The following is a 17265-nucleotide window of genomic DNA, read 5'->3' as shown; positions in this document are numbered from 1 at the left end:
TTTGCCGTTGGTTCACCCTCCAATGGCCGCCGCGGCTGGCGCACCGCGCTGATCCGATGGCAGGAGCCAGGTACTTACCCTGGTCTCCCATGGGGTGCAGGGCCCAAGGACTTGGGCCATCCTCCACTGCCTTCCCGGGCCACAGCAGAGAGCTGGCCTGGAAGAGGGGCAACCGGGACAGAATCTGGTGCCCGACCGGGACTAGAACCTGGTGTGCCGGCGCCGCTAGGCGGAGGATTAGCCTAGTGAGCCGCAGCGCCGGCTATATGAGAGTCTTGGACTGAGTTTCTGGCATTGAGGACATTTGGGGAGTAAACTAAGACGGGAGCGCTCTTTCTCTGCCTCTCAAATAATAAGAGACCAAAATGTCTGTAGCTAGGTTGTTTGTAAGACACTCATCCGAAGCCTAACTGGGTGCCTGCAGCCCTTCCCCGCACTATCGACAACCCTTCAGCTAGTCACCGCTTCCTCAGTACCTGGCTACAACCCCAGGCGCTGTTGGTAATGGATTTTTTATACAATAAAATCTCAAAATTCTTTTAGGCACCAGAATGTTTATTAACCCACCTTCCTGCTTTCTTTTAACACTCTAAATATTATATAAACATTATAAGCCAAATTAGTATCTTTTTGACCCAAGGATGTGATAGAAACCACCATGTTACAAAGTGATGGCAGATCTATGCCTGCTTTTTCTGGCCCCTCTCAACCTCTGGCTGTCTCGTATAGAGGTTACTTTAACCCTGTAAAATGAGGACTAAAAGGACGAATAAGGACTAACCTCACTCATTGTTCCGAAGGTTTTGAGAAGGCCCAGCACTAAGCCAGGCTCTCAGAAACATTCAGGCTTCAACAATTCCCCCTTGCCCTCGGAGAGCACTCCTCCCCTTCCACCATGGGCTGAGGAACCGGCGGACCTGCAAACCAAGCACGCGGGTCTAACACTCAGGCCAGGTGAAGGCCTGTCTGGTAAAGTGCATGGGCTTTGTGACACCACTACCAACTTCCTGCCTGAGAAAGGACTGGCCTGGCAGTTCTAAGACTTCTGGGTTCCCTGGGCTCATGGTTCCCCACGTCTCCCTTGTACCTCCAGCATGACCAGGGCTTGAACAGGGCCCTCTTAGTTCCCTGTGTCACACTCGGAATATGAGGAATGCAGAGGCCAAAGACTGAGTGACTGGCCCAGTGACTCAAAGGGGGACATCACTGAAAATCCGATTGCAAAGGTGGTGCCACTTGCTCTTGGGGGGGAGAGGTAGGGCCTGGGCACTGGAAGGTGAAAGGTAGGCTTGGCTCTCAGTAGCGGTAGTGATCAGGCTTGAAAGGGCCATCACGGGACATGCCCAGGTACTGGGCCTGCTTCTCAGTCAGCTTGGTCAGCTTCACATTCAGCTTGCTCAGGTGGGCTTCAGCCACTGCCTCGTCCAGCTGTGGAAACACAGGCAAACCTGCAGTCAGTACCATGCTCTAGACCCCCTCCCTGCATCCAGCCACCAATGGAAGCACGAATTCTCTTTTGGGATAGCTGGTCACTCATTACCTCATTCTATTCCCTCAAGAGGGTATCATGCCAAGTAGACTTATTAGGACCATCAACTACATCTCCTCCTCATCCTCCACCAAGCCAAACAGCTGATCAAAATGCTTCTATGGAACTTGTCAATGGATAGGTAGGGACAGGGGGCTCCAATCCCATTAGGATTCCTTTTTTTTTTTTTTTTAATTTTTTTCACAGGCAGAGTGGACAGTGAGAGAGAGACAGAGACAGAGAGAAAGGTCTTCCTTTCCCATTGGTTCACCCTCCAATGGCCGCCATGGCCGGCGCGCTGCGGCTGGCGCACTGCGCTGATCCGAAGGCAGGAGCCAGGTGCTCCTCCTGGTCTCCCATGGGGTGCAGGGCCCAAGCACTTGGGCCATCCTCCTCTGCACTCCCAGGCCACAGCAGAGAGCTGGCCTGGAAGAGGGGCAACCGGGACAGAATCCAGCGCCCCAACAGGGACTAGAACCCGGTGTGCCGGCGCCGCAAGGCAGAGGATTAGCCTAGTGAGCCGTGGCATCGGCCCCATTAGGATTCTAAGCAGGGATGGTATCAGTCTCAGTGGCAAGTCTATTTCATAAGTGAAGTGAATGCAAGGAAAAAACCAAGAAACAGAGCTGTCAACTGAATCCTGGATTCAGTGTCTGAATCTTAGATTTCACCATTCTGTAGCGGATAAGAATTCTTTTTATTAAATTGGCTCTTTTTGATTGAATAATTCATAAATTCCTTGATGCTTCTTCCTTCAAGAGGTAGAGCCTAATTCTGCATTCCTTGAGTGCCTCGCTTCTGATAAGCAAAGTCAAACAGAAGGGTAGTGTGTGACTCTGGAGACGAGGTGAAAGGTAAGGCGGGCCCCTCCTCGTCCTCTTCTGGATTTCTCAGTCTGAGGAAAGCCACCTGCCCTCAGAGTACACATAGGCAGCCCCATGGAGGGCCCACAGACGAGACCAAGGCCTCCTGTCAACAGTGATGTGAAGTGAATCTTCCAGCCCATCTCACCTTCAATTGATTGTGTTCCTACCAGAAATCTTGACTACAACCTCATCAAAGACCGTGAGTCATGGGCCGGCACTGTGGCCTAGTGGATTAAGCTGCGGCCCCAACACCAGCATCCCATTTGGGCACCAGTTCGAGTCCCGGCTGCTCAACTTCCCATCCAGCTCCTGCTAATGCACCTGAGAAGGCAGCAGAGGATGGCCCAGTCACGGCTGTCGTGGCCATTTGGGGGCGTGAACCAGCAGACAGAAGAGCTCTCTCTCTCTGCCTCTCTTTCTCTCTCTGTAACTCTGCCTTTCAAATAAATATTTTTTAAAGATTTTATTTATTTATTTGACAGGTAGAGTTACAGTGAGAGAGAGAGACAGAAAGAAAGGTCTTCCCTCCGCTAGTTCACTCCCCAGATGGCCACAACGGCTGGAGCTGCGCCAATCAGAAGCCAGGAGCCAGGTACTGTCTCCCATGCTGGTGCAGGGGCCCAAGCACCTGGGCCATCCCCTACTGCTATCCCAGGTCACAGCAGAGAGCTGAACCGGAAGAGGGGCAACCGGGACTAGAACTGGCGCCCATATGGGATGCCAGCGCTGCAGGTGGAGGATTAACCTACTGTACCACGGCGCCGGCCCCAACTCTGCCTTTCAAATTTTAAGAAATAAAGCCATCAAGCTTTGAGGCTAAATTGTTAAATGGCAATAAACAACCAATACACTAGTTTTGAACAGGGCTTACACCAGTGGCAACCAAAAGGAATTTGACTAATAATAAACTGTCGTCCTCCTTTCCAAATGAAGAATCCTGGAATGAGTATCCAAAGTCGCACAGCAAGTGAAAGATGCAGCACGAGTTGAATCCAGGTCCATCTGTCTCCAAAGCCCCTGACCACACCTCAGATAGCCCAGCTGATGGTCTCCAGGGCAGCTCTGAAGACACAGAGCAGAAACCAAAGAGGACAGACGCGGGGTTAGACGAGGCAAATCTGGCTTCTCTTCAAAGACCAACCTAACTCCGTGGAACTAGGTTCCGGAACGGTGGCAAATGAGCGAGGGCCACCCCTTCACCTGGGGCGTGTGCTCCTCAGGTCCTCCGCTACCGCTCGGCCTGCTTCACGCGTTCACTTGCCCAGCTCTTCAGGCACGTGGGTGTGTGACCCCAGTCTGAGGAGACTTCACACTGCTAGAGGGAGGTACCGTTGCCTCACTTTTACACGTGAGGAAGTGCAGGAGAGCAGTGAATACTTGCCTGAGTTAAACAGCCTCTCGGTGGTGCAGCTGACACTCACACTTGGGTGTGTCTCACTCCACAGCCTCTGTTCTCACCACCCAGTGTTCTGGGGGATCTTTCCCTATGTGGGCCTCGGTTTCCTCTTCTGTCTAACGTGAGGAATGAGTCTGGCAATACAGAGGACCTCATGATGCCCACTGCCAAGCACTTAGCAAGCACCTGCAAGCCCCATGGGGAGATGCCAGGGCTGGACACGTGACCCCTGGCTTGCAGTGCAAGTGAGAACTCACCTTCTTGGGCAGGAAGTGAACACCTACAGCGTACTTGTCAGGGTGGGTCCACAGCTCAATCTGCGCCAGCACCTGGTTTGTGAAGGAGTTACTCATCACGAAGCTGGGGTGGCCCATGGCACAGCCCAGATTGACCAGCCGGCCCTCGGCAAGCAGGATGATGCGGCGCCCGTTCTTCAGCCAATAGCGGTCCACCTGCAAGAGGCCAGAGCTGCGATGAGGGCTGGCAGGACACTGCTCCCATAGCTGACCTCTGCTTACCCGACCCTCTGTCCAGTGGGCCTCCAACAATGCCCATGAGCAAGGGCCTGGGTTGTCCAAGAACAACCTCCAGCACAGGGGTAGTAATGACAATAACGGTGACTAATAATTGCCAGTATTTAAAAGCCAGTCTGAGCTGCAGATCTCACAGCAGAGCCCTTGGCTCACACTGGGTACTTGGTTAAGTAGCAGTTAATGTTGGCCGGCGCCGTGGCTCACTTGGCTAATCCTCCGCCTGCGGCGCCGGCACCCCAGGTTCTAGTCCCGGTTGGGACGCCGGGTACTAGTCCTGATTGCTCCTCTTCCAGTCCAGCTCTCTGCTGTGGCCCGGGAGGGCAGTGGAGGATGGCACAAGTGCTTAGGTCCCTGTACCCACATGGGAGACCGGGAGGAAGCACCCGGCTCCTGGCTTCAGATCAGCGTAGCGCCAGCCACAGCAGCCATTTGGGGAGTGAACCAACAGAAGGAAGACCTTTCTCTCTGTCTCTCTCTCTCTCTCACTGTCTATAACTCTACCTGTCAAATTAAAAAAAAAAAAAAAAAAAGTAGTAGTTAATGTTGTTACAGGTATTATTGCCAAGTCCTGCCTATATAATCATCACATTTAATCCCAAAGATAACCACATCATTTAAGTACTACCATCTTCCTCATTTCACAGACAAACTGAAGTTTACACGGTTAAGTCACTCCCCAGAGTTGCACACTAAGAAGTGGTTGCAACTTTAGCCTGGATGGTCTGAGAAAAACCCCATGTTCTCCATCACCATAAAAAAGATGAATGTGGCATTGTGGCATAGGAGGTTAAACCTCTGCCTGCGATACCAGCATCCCATATGGGCACTGGTTTGAGTCTCAGCTTTTCCACTTCTGACCAGCTCCCTGCTAATGGCCTGGGAAAGCAGCAGAAGATGGCCCAAGTGCTTGGGCCCCTGTATGCACATGGGAGACCCAGAAGCAGCTCCTGGTTCCTGGCTTCGGCCTAGCCTTGCTCTGGCTGTTGCAGCCATTTGGGGAGTGAACTAATGGATGGAAGATCTCTCTCTGTGTCTCTCCCTTCCTCTCTCTCTAACTCTAGCTTTCAAATAAATAAATCAAGCTTGGGGCCGGCGCCATGGCTCACTTGGTTAATCCTCCACCTGCGGCGCCGGCATCCCATATGGGCACCAGGTTCTAGTCCTGGTTGCTCCTCTTCCAGTCCAGCTCTCTGCTGTGGCCCGGGAAGGCAGTGGAGGATGGCCCAAGTGCTTGGGCCCTGCACCCACATGGGAGACCAGGAGGAGGCACCTGGCTCCTGGCTTCGGATCGGCACAGCGCCGGCCACAGCAGCCATTAAGGGAGTGAACCAATGGAAGGAAGACCTTTCTCTCTGTCTCTCTCTCTCACTGTCTATAACTCTGTCAAAAAATAAATAAATAAATAAATAAATAAATCTTATAAAAGTCAAATTCAGTTTAGTAAAGATTAATAAAAAATTATAATGCATTGGCACTCACTGCACACTGGAATCAACTTGGGAGCTTTAAAACAGTGGGGATACCCTGGACTCCCTCCCTCCCAGAGATCCCTGTTCAAATACAGTTCCCAGGTGACTCTGCCGACGTTGAGAACTCCTGGTTCAGTGCGTGAGTATGAAGTGGAAATCCCTAGCCTCAATGCCTCCATCTCTCCCAGCTGCCTCAAACAGAAAATTTGCTTTCTCTTCCTCTCCCTCCTTTCACTTGCAATCCCCCCTCTCTCGCACTGCCTCCCAAACATTGCCCCCAAAGCCCAGGTTTGCTGGCTACTCCAAGAGTGCAACAAGTGGTCTCTGGTGCCCTTCAAGCGTGCATTCCGTCACTCAGCATCCACTGTCCTGCATCTGAACCAAGCCCCTTGCAGGGACACAGCACCCTGGACTCTGCCTCCTGGTATTGCTGCGGAGGAGTCTCTATGAAACATGTGGGCACTGCCCTCTGCCTGAGGAGCTGGCTAAGAAGAGGGTCCCTTGAGCTAAGGCAAAGAAAGGGCATTTGCTCTGTTCCAAACAAAAGCAGCCATCCAGTCAGGGAGAGGTAGAAAGAGTTATCTTCCATCTGCTGGTTCACTTCCCAAAGGGCTGCAATGGCCAGGGTTAGGCAGCCAGGAGCCTGGAGTTCCATCCAGGACTCCCACAAGGGTGGCAGGGGCCAAAGCACTTGGCCATCATCTGTTGCTTTCCCAGGCACATTAACAGAGAGCTGGATAGGAAGTGAAGCAGTGGCCGGCGCCGTGGCTCACTTGGTTAATCCTCCGCCTGCGGCGCCAGCATCCCCATATGGGTGCCAGGTTCTAGTCCCGGCTGCTCCTCTTCCAGTCCAGCTCTCTGCTGTGGCCCGGGAAGGCAGTGGAGGATGGCCCAGGTGCTTGGGCACCTGCATCTGCATGGGAGACCAGGAAGAAGCACCTGGCTCCTAGCTTCGGATTGGCACAGCTCCGGCCATTTGGCGGTGAAGCAACAGAAGGAAAACCTTTCTCTCTGTCTCTCTCTCACTATCTAACTCTATCTGTCAAATAAATTAAAAGAAAAAAAAAAAGAAATGAAGCAGCCAGGACTGGAACTAATGCCTATATAGGATGCATAACCTGCTATGCCACATGCCAGCTCTAGAATGTCAAGGATGCCAAGGGTGAAGACAGAGTCCAGCTTTGGAGGGGCAGTATAGCCCTGCGATGCCTTTGCAGAACGTCTAGCTGCCTTTCAGGGGTGAGGGGTGCAGTTTCCAGAGAAGCATTTGTCACCACCCTGTGCTGTGCTGAGTAGCAAGTCTTTGAGGGAGAAAGAATGCAGAACCCAACATCTCAAAGACAGCATAGGCACCAACTCGAAGTATCCCACATTAAGGGTTCTTTTCCCTTAAAAAAAAAACAATTGGCAGCAGGCATTTGGCCTAGTGGTGAGACGTCAGTTAGGATGCCTGGGTTTGACTGCCAGCTCAGCTCCTGATCCCAACTTCCTGCTAATGCAGACGCTGAGGGAGGCAGCAGTATTGACTCAAGTAGTTGGATTCTTGCCACCTACGTCGGACACCCGGACTGAGTTCCCTCTAGCTTAGCCTCCGGGCCTTTGCAGGCAACGGGGAGATGAAGCAGCAAATGGGAACTCCCCCTCTGCCTCTCATCTTCTCTGCCTTTCGAATGAATAAATAAAACACAGATTTTCAATATGATAACCATTTTCATGCATGTCTTTAATTATCTCCTGGGGACCAATTTGCTAAGAGAGATTGCCCATAGAGTTTGACTAGGGTGGGCGATTAGCCTAGCTGTGAAGATGCCAGTTGGGAAGTCCGTGTCTCATATTGGAGTACCCTGGTTCGATTCCCGGCTCCAGCTCCTAATTTTTCTTCCTGCTAATCAGATCCAGGGAGACAGCAGTCATGGCTCAAGTGGTTGGGTTCCTGCCACCCAAGTGAGAGACCTGGATTGAATTCCCAGCTCCCACTTCAATCTAGCCCAGCCCCTGCCAGTGAGAGTACTGGGGGAGTTAACCAGCTGATAAGAGTACTTTCTTTGTCTATCTGTCCATCTCTCCCTGTCTCTCATCTAATAAAACAAAAAAGTACACTTAGAATCAGGGTACTTGATACTTCAAACCAAAAACTTTCCAGAAACATATTTTAATACCAAAGAAACACACACACACATGCACATACACACACACACTAAACACGATCCAAATAAAATTTCACATACCCCAACTCATCTTTCAATGCCCCCTGCAAACCTGTTCTTTCACCAACTCAGAAACTATGATCCTACTTTTCTTTTTTTAACGTCCAAATGGCAGTTTTATCACTTGCTTTTGCATCTTTTTTTTTAATTAAATTAATTTATTTATTTGAAATTCAGAGTTACGCAGAGAGAGAGAGAGAGAGAGAGAGAGAGCCTCCATCCGCCAGTTCACTCCCCAGTTGGCTGCAATGGCCAGAGCTGTGCCGATCTGAAGCCAGGAGCTTCTTCCAAGTCTCCCACATGGGTGCAGGAGCCCAGGGACTTGGGCCATCTACTGCTTTCCCAGGTCACAGCAGAGAGCTAGATCGGAAGTGGAGCAGCCAGGACCCGAACCAGTGCCCATATGGGATGCCGGCACTGGAGGCAGCAGCTTAACCCACGAATCCACAGCGCTGGCCCCAAGGATCCTACTTTTCACACAGCAATTGACTCCAGAAACCCAGCATCCTTCTCAATTCTTCCCTCATCCTGACCCCACGTGGTCTTGTCCATCCCTGGCACCCTCCAAGTGGAGGCTGCCGTCACTCCCTGCAGCGGGTACGAGAACATCCTCTAAAAGCCTCTCTCCTCCCCTTTCCGTTCCCCATACAGTATAGCAAGAGGGCTCTTTCCCAGACAGCAGCCTTGCTAACCTCTGCAGCACCTCCGGCAAGCCTGGCCGCCTGGCCGCCACCGCAACCAGGCCCTCTTCCCCTCATTCTGCTGCCAGGTCGCGACAGCCTCCTTGGGGGCGGCCCAGGAGCTGGCCCCGCCTCCGTCCTCCATCTGCTGCCCTGCTGGCGGGGCTGGGGCTTCTCACCTGGGGCTTGATGTTCACCTTCTCCACTGCATTCTCATTGAGCCACTTGACGTCAATCTCCACGTCGAAGTGTCCTATGTTACACACGATGGCATCATCCTTCATCTGCTCAAAGTGCCTGTGCAGGAGCACAAGCCCATGGAAGCTCATTAGGGCAAAGAACAGCGCCAAGCCTGACCTTTCCTCGCCCCCCCCCCACCAGGGCCCCGCCTTGGTACCTACCGCCCAAGGATGATGTCCACACAGCCTGTGGTAGTGACAAAGATGTTGCCCTCCTTGCAGGCTTCATCCATGGTGGTCACCTCATAGCCTGTGCACACAGTGGCCATGGGTTATCTGGCGTGGCCTTGCCCCTCCTCTGGCCCCTGCAGCTGAGAACCAACCCTCACCCTATCGTACCCTCCATGGCAGCCTGCAGTGCGTTGATGGGGTCGATCTCGGTGATGATGACACGGGCCCCAAAACCCCTCAGGGCCTGGGCACAGCCCTTGCCCACGTCGCCATAGCCTGCGACCACCGCCACCTTGCCTGCAATCATCACATCTGTAGCCCGCTTGATGCCATCGATGAGGGACTCCCGGCAGCCATAGAGGTTGTCAAATTTGCTCTGAAAGGAGAGAGGAGCAGGACTTAGTGAGGAAAAGCAAGCCAGGTCGACTTCAGCCTCTGCTTCACAGGTCACCCAGCATCTCGACCTGTGACCCCTCCCCAGCAGCCGATGCCCCTGCAGGCCCCTCCCCCCGCTCAGCTCCTTAGTCTTTCTCAGAGTGTCTAGAGGACTTTCTGGGGATAGTGACTGGGAGACTGCCCGAAGAATTTACTCAGCTTTAATGCTCTTGATACCCAAGCCACAAAGCTCTTGAAACCCAGCTCCGAGGCCCCCTGTGTAGTTCTCTCTGCCTTAATGCACTATTACCTAATGTACTCTGTCTGTAACCCCCCATACCCCACCCCAGGCTCCCTCTCCAGCAGTCTCCTCCTGAACCAACAACCAGCAGCTGGCACTGGCACTGCCCCGAGGGCTCACCTTGGTGACGGAGTCATTGACATTGATTGCAGGCACCTTCAGGACCCCATTGGCCATCATCTTGTAGAGGTTGTGGACCCCGGTCGTGGTCTCCTCAGAGATGCCCCTGATGCCTGAATGAGAAGGAGGAGCCTCAGAAAGGCCCCACCTGAGCTCACCCCAGCTCCTCATCTTCGCCTCCTAACATCATTCCTCTCTCTAGGTTCCCATTACAGTGAACGACACCGCGGTCCCCCCGGCCACCCAGACCAGCAGGAGGGAGCAATCACCTGATGCCTTCCGGCAGGGAACCCACCACAGCCTCCAGACCCTACCTCCGAACTCCCACCTGCTCCACTCTCACTGCCACTGCCCTGGCCCTGCCACCTCTATCTCTCACGTGTCTCCCAGCCTCCCTGTAGCAGCTGTTTCTAACACGTATATCTGCAAAACCTCCCAAGTACTTCCCTCTGCTCTCAGGGTCAAGTCAAACTCTTTTCCCGTAGCTGCCTAGGTCACCTCTGGCCTTCACTAAAGCCCCAGCACATCTTAGACCTTCCCCGGGAAGTCTCCCTCCATTCATTGTAGCCACGCTGGCTTCGTTCCAGTTTCCTGCGTAGTCAACCCTCTCCTGCTTCAGGGCTTTTGGACTCTTTGCACTCTTCTCTCATCCCCAGCCTGCTTTTTAATAAAGCTGGCTTCTTCCCAATTATTCCACCCCCACCACCCCGCCCCCGCCCTCTGGCTGCCCTAGGGCAAGCATCGCAGCTGCCCCAGCCCCACCACTGGACGTCAGGAGGCCAGGCCACAGCACGCCCGCGGGAGCCTGGTATCCTCCCGTCCTCCACAGAATCTGCTGCTCGAGGCACCGGGAGCCCTGCCAGGCCCGCTGCCTTCGCAGGCTGGAGCAGGCCCCACCCAGGCCCCCAGCACCAGCCTTGCTCACCTGACAGGAGCTGTGGGTACTTGGTGTGGATGAGGTTGGTGAGGTCACCGCCATCGTCCAGGATCATGTTGAGGGGCCCGTCCTTAAAGTAGAGAGTCTGCTCGATGCACCACAGGTACTCCTCGTCTGTTTCGCCCTTCCAGGCATACACTGAAGGGTGAGTAGCACAGTGGGCGTGTCCGTCCCTACCAGCACCTGCTCCAGAGAACCACTTGGGCGGGGCCAGTGCTATCTCCTATCCCCCGCCACCTCCGGCCTCTCTGAGGTCTCAGCAGTGGTAAGAGCCCAAGTCGGAGACAGATCTGAGCAGCTGTGTGATCACGGGCACATCACCGCACCTCTCTGGGCCTCAGCTTCCTCTGTAAGCTGGGCTCACCAGAGCGTGGATTAAGTGGGAAGGAGGCCAAGCACAGCCCCTAGGAAAACAGTTCTTTCTCGTCTGATCCCATTCTGCCTGGGTCCCAAGGACCGGGGCAGCAACTCACAATGACCAAGGCTTCCACCCTCAGTGCCCGCTACTCAGTGGTACCCACGAGACAGGGTCCACGGTTTGTTCAACATGGCAAGGCAGGGAGGGCCTAGCAGTCTCTGCAGTGGGTAGCCTCGGGCAAAATCTGGCCAAAAGATTACTAATAGCGGCCACTATACATGCAGCACTTTCTCTGTGCCAGAAACGTCTCTAACTGCTTTGTGCCCATTTTATTTTTTTTTTATTTTTTTAATTTTTCCTCATAGAAACCCTGTGAGGCAGGATCCATCGTTACTAGCACTTAGAACAGCCCAGAGGCTGACACGTGCCTGGGTCCTCAGCATGGCATTTTAGAGGAGGTACCAGGAGCAAGGCCACTGACTGCTGGCCCACAATAGGCCCCGGACACAGACAGTGGTCTTGAACGCAAAGCTCCTCCCCGACGAGGGACATGGAGCCCAGCCAAGGCTAAGGAGTAAGGGACACGCCTGTTCAGCCCTGGTCAGCCTGTGAAGAAATCCTCCCCTAGCTTCTACTCTGCCCCTCCCTGCCCCGTGGCTGCTGGGAAGGAATCGTGAATGTCCTATTTAATCGCCATCAGCTCTAACGCCCTCCCTCCCTAAGCCCAAGCAGGAGCCCACTTTTCCTGCTGCTCGTGAGAAAGTCCTTCCTCTTCCGTCCTGGTCCCTGGCTGCGCAGGGCACCAGATCTAGGCTGTGGACCCTGCCCCGTTTCCCTCCTGAGTTCTTTGGAAACGACCCACATCCTTCCTTCAGGAACTCCCCCTCCTCCACACCATGTGGTGTCCAGTCACAAGATCCTGCCCTTCCTGGTAACATGGCTTGAGTTCGGTCAACAAGCACTGTCCACAGCATTTCACATGACAGCGAGGCGCAGAAGTCTTTCCCACGGGTCACCACGCTAGCCGCTGTAGGAGCTGGCAAAGCGAACGGGGGAAAAGCAGGGTCCCTTCATGCCTTCCCACGCCTGAGCAGCAAGCAGGGCTCACCTGGAATGCCGGCCTTGGCAATGGCAGCCGCTGCGTGGTCCTGGGTGGAAAAGATGTTGCAGCTGGACCACTGCACCTAGAGGGGCCAGGCAAACAGGGCTGCGGGTCACTGAGGGCTCAAAAGCACCAGGGTGACTCGGCGGGGGTAGGACAAGGCCTGGGACGAGCAGCTTGGTATACAGGCCCAGCCAGCTCCGAGACCACAAGACGCAGGCTCTGGGTGAGTGGCCGGGAGCCAGAGCAGTGACAAGATGTGACAGATTTTAAAATAACACGCCAGTGGCGTGTGGAAGGGCTGAAGCAAGGAGACAGTTACAGAAGCTGTTATAGACGAGTCTAGACAAGAAGTGCAAGGGCAGCAGTGGAGGTGAGGAGAAGCAGTCAAAGCCTGCTATGTGTTTTAAGGCTGAGCTGACAGGATTTGCTGAGGGTTTAGATGTCAGGGTGAGAAAGAGAGGAGTTCGGGATAATCTCCTGGCTCTTGAACGCAGAGCCTCAAAGGCTGCAGTTTCCATTTACTAACGTGGGGACGGTGTGGGTTACAACATCACGGGTTGGCCGGGACACGCTGAGCCTGAACTATGTTCCGGACTTCCACGCAGAGATGATCAGCACCTGGGTGTTTGAGTGTGGAGCTCCAGGGAGAAGTCCAGGCTAGCAGGTGCATATATTTGGGGATCATCACTGCACACACAGGATTTAAAGCCGTAAAATCAGACAACCAAGAGAGTGAAAGTTCAAAGGAGAGAAGAGGTCCAAGGGCTGAGTGGTCCGTGGACCACTCTCTCAGAAACCACCTTGGCTCCCTGACACACTGAGCCTTGGGCAGAGCTGTCAATCATTGCTACACATGACCCACACTGAACCAATCAAGGCACTCCATCCTTCTGGAGCCATGAATCCAGGGCAGGCACAGGACCCTAGGAAGGCACACTGGAGCCAACCCCTAAATGGGACCCTGGGGTGTAGTTCATACTCCATTGCTTGGTAAGAAACTATCTTGGGGCTGGCGCTGTGGCGTAGCAGGTAAAGTCACTGCCTTCAGTGGTGGCATCCCATATGGGCGCCAGTTCGAGTCCCGGCTGCTCCACTTTGATCCAGCTCTTTGTTGTGGCCTGGGAAAGCAGCAGAAGATGGCCCAAGTCCTTGGGCCCCTGCACCCACGTGGGAAGCCCAGAAGAAGCTCCTGGCTATAGCTCCGGCTGTTATGGCCAATTGGAGAATGAACCAGTGGATGGAATACCTCTCTCTGCCTCTCCTTCTCTCTCTGTGTAGCTCTGACTTTCAAATAAATAAATAAATCTTTAAAAAAGAAGCTATCTTTCTCAGGGAGAAAACCTACTGAACATTCACCTCAAAGGGTGGCAACAATGGAAAGAACTCCAGTGACAGGGAGGAGCCTCTGCTGGTCCCGAGGTCTCCCCACGCCCACACGTTCTTCCCTAGACGAACCCAGAGTGGGCCAGGGGCTCGCCCGCAGTCACACAGCTGTGAGCTCACCTCGGCGCCCAGGGCAACAAGGGTCTCAATGAGGACGGCAGTCTCCACGGTCATGTGCAGGCAGCCTGCGATGCGGGCGCCCTTCAGTGGCTTGGAGGCCGAGTACATCTCCCGCATGCGCATCAGGCCCGGCATCTCGTTCTCGGCGATGTCCAGGGCCTTGCGTCCCCACGCAGCCAGGCCAATGTCCGCTGCAGGTACAAGATGGGGGGGGGGGGGGGGGGAGAGGTTCACGAGCCGCCTCCTCCCACTGTGGCTGTGTGAGGACCAGATCCACGTTCCCACGCGAAACCCAGTCCATCACCGCATTCTCACCCATTCAAGAAGTTACTTATGGAGCCAGGGCACGGTCCCTGGCTAACTGCAGCTTACAGACCTGTGGGAGATCCCATTTAACCAAGTGATCATACAGGTACCTGCAAACCACAACATGGAGGAAACAGCAGACTGCCCCTCCCGCTGCCCTCCCTTCCCACTGATGTCTTCTCACTCCTCCAAGACTGTGGCTCCCGGCTCTCCCCAAGTCATTACTCCTGGCGAGCCAACATCCACAAGTATTCTCCAACACCTCGGGCTTGATGCAGTTCTTGATCTCCCTGAAAATGGAAAAAAACGCTTCTTCCTCACTCCTACTTTTTTCTACATGAAGGAAGCTCAGTGTGACTAACACTCCCGGCCTCCCTGCCCCAGGGGAGGGGGAGCAGTTTGCTGAGTAAATGTGAGACGATAAACGAGGCCGGCTCAGGTCAGCTCTCCCTTCCTCTGCAGGCAAGCACCTACCTGCCTCGTGCAGCAAGCGAGTGCCCTCGGCTTTCCCACAGAACTGTCCAGACCCCTCCTGCTGCAACTAGCAGGTGACTGCTGAATTCGGGAGGTCAGTTATCACCTGACTTTCACACTAACCGACACCGTCTGGATTCAATGTTACTATCATCCCAAATGGCTCAAATTTCCCAAATTCTCAGGCAGGAAAGGAGAATACGGGCTCTCAATATCTCAACACAGCACTCTCCTCTCTGATCATCTCCCCCTTTTTCCCACCGCACTGGCTCATTCCCAAGGTCAGTGTTTACAAGCTCCCCTGATAACAGGAATAATCTGACTTGCAAATCTCCCCTGGAAAATGAGATTCAGTAAGTCTGGGATGGGGCTTGGGACGCCTGGTGATTTTTATCTTTAGGGAAGCTCAGATACTGCCACTCATCCTAGGAGGTGCCAGGTGGGAGAGAATTAATGATTTAATTATTACTTAAACTAAGTAAGTCTATTAACTACAGTGCATCTAAACAATGCTAGAAGTGACATACTCCTCCCACCACCAGAGGGAACACTCCCCCGTCATGCTCCCACCCTGGCAGACCCTCACCAGTGATAGCTCTCCCTCGGAAATCTGAGGTCAAGCAGCCAGCTCTGGCCGTGACCCTCCTTCCCTCTGGAGCCCAACTCCTCCAACAAGGCCGCAGCCAGTCGGGTCAGAACCTGTAACCCACTAATCCCATCAATGTCCACTGCAGGTACACTGTCCCTCTGTCCCTCGCTACACCCGCTGAGGATCTCAACTTCCTCTTTCCCCAGTTTAAGACTCCAAGGTCTGTCTCCTCCACCCTTTCTCTGAGAGATCACTAGCAAAACTCCAACCCTCCACTGCACCTGCCATTGAATCCAACAAAAGAAAAATCGCCAACAGCGTCAAACAGGTCTCATTTATTAAGACCACAGATCTGAAGGGACACATAGCACTTGCAGCAATCCTATTACATTTTCTAGTAAATTTACTCTCCTTTTCTATTCTCCCCATAAATCCAATACTTTCTCCATTGGCTGATAGCCTCACTTTATAATGCACTGAGAATTCAGAACCGCACCATTTTTCCTCTGTGGAGTACACTGGTCCTCTTTGTCTGTAGCTACCAGCCTGGGCATTCCTTTCTGTCACAATGCACAACTGTCCTTGATCCTACATCCTCTCACCTACTCAGGACCTCACCATTCTACCGAAACTGCTCCTCAGGGGGTGCGAAGACCAGCCTGATCCCCACAGCCAGTGGACACCTACTGTGTTCATGTTTCTCCCAGAAACCCTGACCCTTACTTACCTAATGACTGCCCACTATCTTCCTGGTCCTTCTTCATCCAACAGACTCCGATGCTTGGAGTCTTCAGGTCTCCATCACCTCCTTCTCAAACTCTTGCCAGGTGAGCTCATCCAGCCTCAAGACTTTAAATACCTTCACCACCACAATGACTCCTACATGTTTATCTCCTGCCCAAACTTCTCTCCTGAGCTTGATACTCACGTAAGCCAACTGCCTACTCTGCATCCCCACTTGGATCTACTACATGTTGAGTTTGAGTCCTCATGACACCTTGGTCACCCCACCCTTGCCTCTTACTCCCCTGATCTTCCCATTTAAGGAAATGAAACCACTATTCAACCAGCAACTCTGGCCAAACACTTGTAAGATGTCTTGATTCCTCTTTTCCCCCTTTCACCTCCATCAGAATGTTCTTGGCTCAACATCCCAAATTCATAAGCAATCCAGCTGCAACCCACCACCTCATCTAAGCTGCCACTTCGTGCTTGGATCACCGAAGCCAATCTTTCCTGGTCCTCTTCTCCCTTGCACCACTCCTCACAGCAGCCACAGAAGGGAAGCTTTTAAATGTTTAAGGTAGGGGCCAGTGCTGAAGTATAGCGGGTTGAAGCCCAGCCTGCAGCGCTGGCATCCCATATGGGTCCCGGTTCAAGTCCCGGCTATTCCACATCTGATCCAGCTCCCTGTTAATGCACCTGGGAAAACAGTGTAGGATGGCCCAAGTCCTTGGGCCCCTGTACCCATGTGGGAGACCCAGAAGAAGCTCCTGGCTCTGGCCTGGCCCAGCCTTGGTTGCTGTGGCCAATTAGGGAGTGAACCAGCAGATGGACAAGCTCTCTCTGCCTCTCCTACTCTCTCTGTGTAACTCTGACTTTCAAGTAAATAAATAAATCTTTGAAAAAATGTTTAAGGTATTATTATTCATAAAACTTAAGATTATTAATATTCTTTTAAGAATATTAATTATCTTCTGCTAAAGTAAGCAAATAAACAAAGCAAACTAAAACCTCCAATGGCTTCCCCTACCCCACAAAATCCTAATTCCTCACTTGGCCTTCAAGTCCCTACCCTGTGATTGATTGCTTAACCCTCCTCCATCTGTCCCCACACCAGATGGGGACTTCCTGACCGCCCAACAAAGCTACACTCATCCCCACCTTAGGGATTTAACCCAAGCAGTTCTTAGCCTGGAAGGTTCTTCCCCAAGTACCTTTAAAGGACTCAGCACAAAGTAGGTACCCAAAAGACCTGGAAACAGGAAAGAAATTGGTATGTTCCTGCTGGAGGGGCAGAGAGTAGGCAAGGGTGACTCAAACAGGAGGAGTAAGATACGTCAGTATCTGTTAGGGAGGTGCGAAGCAGGTGGAGGGCGCAGGGGCAC

At 53.1% G+C, this 17265-nt stretch overlaps 1 protein-coding gene across 1 annotated transcript in view; it reads right to left on the bottom strand.

Moving 5' to 3' along the window:
• Window positions 1-537: 537 nt before the first annotated feature.
• Window positions 538-17265, bottom strand: part of AHCY (adenosylhomocysteinase) — a 19576-nt gene continuing 2848 nt past the window's right edge. Inside the window, exons 2-10 of the mRNA XM_002710796.5 lie at window positions 13789-13979; window positions 12289-12364; window positions 10811-10960; window positions 9886-9998; window positions 9258-9465; window positions 9081-9168; window positions 8859-8976; window positions 4048-4242; window positions 538-1428 (exon numbers count right to left, since the gene is read on the bottom strand). Of these exons, the coding sequence (XP_002710842.3) occupies window positions 1297-1428; window positions 4048-4242; window positions 8859-8976; window positions 9081-9168; window positions 9258-9465; window positions 9886-9998; window positions 10811-10960; window positions 12289-12364; window positions 13789-13979 (1271 nt within the window). The 3' untranslated portion in view covers window positions 538-1296. The remainder of the gene's footprint in view (window positions 1429-4047; window positions 4243-8858; window positions 8977-9080; window positions 9169-9257; window positions 9466-9885; window positions 9999-10810; window positions 10961-12288; window positions 12365-13788; window positions 13980-17265) is intronic.

The sequence above is a fragment of the Oryctolagus cuniculus genome, chromosome 11, assembly GCF_964237555.1.
Source record: "Oryctolagus cuniculus chromosome 11, mOryCun1.1, whole genome shotgun sequence".
Taxonomy (NCBI): domain Eukaryota; kingdom Metazoa; phylum Chordata; class Mammalia; order Lagomorpha; family Leporidae; genus Oryctolagus; species Oryctolagus cuniculus.
This window is presented reverse-complemented; position numbering and strand designations above follow the sequence as displayed.